At 36.7% G+C, this 1,973-nt stretch overlaps 1 protein-coding gene across 1 annotated transcript in view; it reads right to left on the bottom strand.

Annotated features, from left to right (window-relative positions):
• PIK3CA (phosphatidylinositol-4,5-bisphosphate 3-kinase catalytic subunit alpha) overlaps positions 1 to 1,973 on the bottom strand; it is a gene marked incomplete in the record, with an annotated part of 26,236 nt that overhangs the window by 16,125 nt on the left and 8,138 nt on the right. The window contains 2 exon segments of the mRNA XM_072410147.1: positions 596 to 846; positions 1,015 to 1,224. Of these exon segments, the coding sequence (XP_072266248.1) occupies positions 596 to 846; positions 1,015 to 1,224 (461 nt within the window).

Genomic DNA, 1,973 nt, shown 5'->3' with positions numbered 1-1,973 from the left:
AAAAAAAAAAAAACTAGTGCATAGAAAGAATAAAAGTTACCAAGCAGGGATACATCTTCTCAGGATATGGGATTATCAGTTCTCAGGTTGCTACCACCTTGCCACCCTTGCCTAGGCAAAATTACTGGAAACTGGGGATAGTATTTTCTTCCTAAAATCAACGTAACTTGCACTTTATTCAAGTGCTATTCAAAAAGCAATAAAACATTGTCAGAAGTACTAATTTACTACTAAAATGTGGGAACAGTGGTAAAGAAAACCTAACATATGTTCTAACTCTTTCCAGGTCACAGGTTTTATGTTGGCCACACAAGTAGGTATCAGAGATAAGCAGCTTTGGATAAATCCTCCGTCACCTGGAATGACGATATATTTAGTTCAAACTTGGTGTATTCCGATGCATTAGCCAGGTACTATTCAGGTGATATGTTCTGAATGGTAGATCCTATATCAGTCTTCTATGGCCATGACCAGTAACCACATGGCTCACATGACTTACAAATCCTCCATCTAACCTCATAAAACCACAAAACAATATCTTCCCAAGGTTGGCTCCACTAGAACATTTTTTTACATATTACAATGTCTTTCTTACCTTATACTGACTTAGTGGATACTTTTCCAGCAAGTATTCATCACAGCCACATACTTTTAGTATATACTTTCCCTGGTATTCAAGAACACAAAGCTTTAGCTGCTCATTGGATAGTAACATACTTCTTGTCTTCTTCCTTATTGCTTCTGCTATTACATGTTCTGGTACACAGTCATGGTTAATCTTCAAAGAGTATTTCTGTTTTTCATTGTTGGGAGATACAATGACCCAAATAACTACAATTATTTGCCCTGTGGAAAAGAATTGCCAATAAGGAACAGTTCAGTTATAAAGTTACTGAACCTTAAAACTTATACTGCTACAGCACTGGACAGTGGGGAAAGTCAGGGTTCAATAACTGAAAATACACACATCACATAAGAGTGTGGGTGTTGTAAAATGCTCCAAGTTTACTTTACCTTTATCTAGTTTGCTTTCTATGTGCTTGGGAAGCTCTGAAGAAGATTCTACATTAGGTGGGTAAACATAAAGTGCTCTGCTAATAGGGCCATTTGCATCACGAAGTTCAACAGCATCTTTACAAACATTGAGGATGTTCTTCCTAAAATCTTGAACTTCTGGATCCTTCACCATGTCAAACTCACACACTGGCATTCCTATGGCAAAACCTTTAATAGACAGGAAGAAATATTTAGTGTGACCAGAATAGATGTAAACAAGCCAGAAACCATTACAGTCTTTCCATTACATTTGTTTCTCCATTCATCCAGGTACTCATGAGCTAATAACGTTCAACTCTATTCCTAGCTGCCCAGTGTTTGAGATTCTCATCTTTATTTCAGAGATCTGCTTACAGTACTTTTTTCGAATGCTAAATGTCCTCAGTCTGATTACAGACATCTTTTAACCCACGTCTTCTAAGCCCAGGTAGTCCTGGACCCCAGTCCATTAATTGACAGTGAAAGCATAAAAAGTTCAGTGATCAGCTTATCTCTCAAATCAGTGTTTTTCTTTAGCAAAATGCTTTTTGCCAGCATATGATCTGACTGAGCCATTGTTCTGCAGCTTCCTCACACTCCAGCTCTGCTGCAATGGGCCTGCAAGAGGATAATACCTGGTCAAATTTAGGTACTTTCCCTGCTTGTATTTCAAAAATACTTTTATATATTGTAATAAGTACAATTTACATCTACCAGCCTGGAATACAAAACTGCACTCATTTGGGTATTTTATGTCTTCCCAGAGTTCAAGTTTAATATTTTATTGCAAGGCATCACAAGTTATGTTTATACTGGCAAATACATCAACAACTTTTTCCAATATTAGCCTATGATTTGCTTTGGCATAACAAGATTGGACTGCATGCATTATGTACATAACAAAAAGATGTCAGTTAAATGCAAAAAAAAAAAAAAAA

This window comes from Pyxicephalus adspersus, chromosome 4 (assembly GCF_032062135.1).
Source record: "Pyxicephalus adspersus chromosome 4, UCB_Pads_2.0, whole genome shotgun sequence".
Classification (NCBI taxonomy): Eukaryota; Metazoa; Chordata; class Amphibia; order Anura; family Pyxicephalidae; genus Pyxicephalus; species Pyxicephalus adspersus.
Note: the sequence above shows the minus strand (reverse complement) of the source record. Positions and strands in the feature narration are given on the sequence as shown.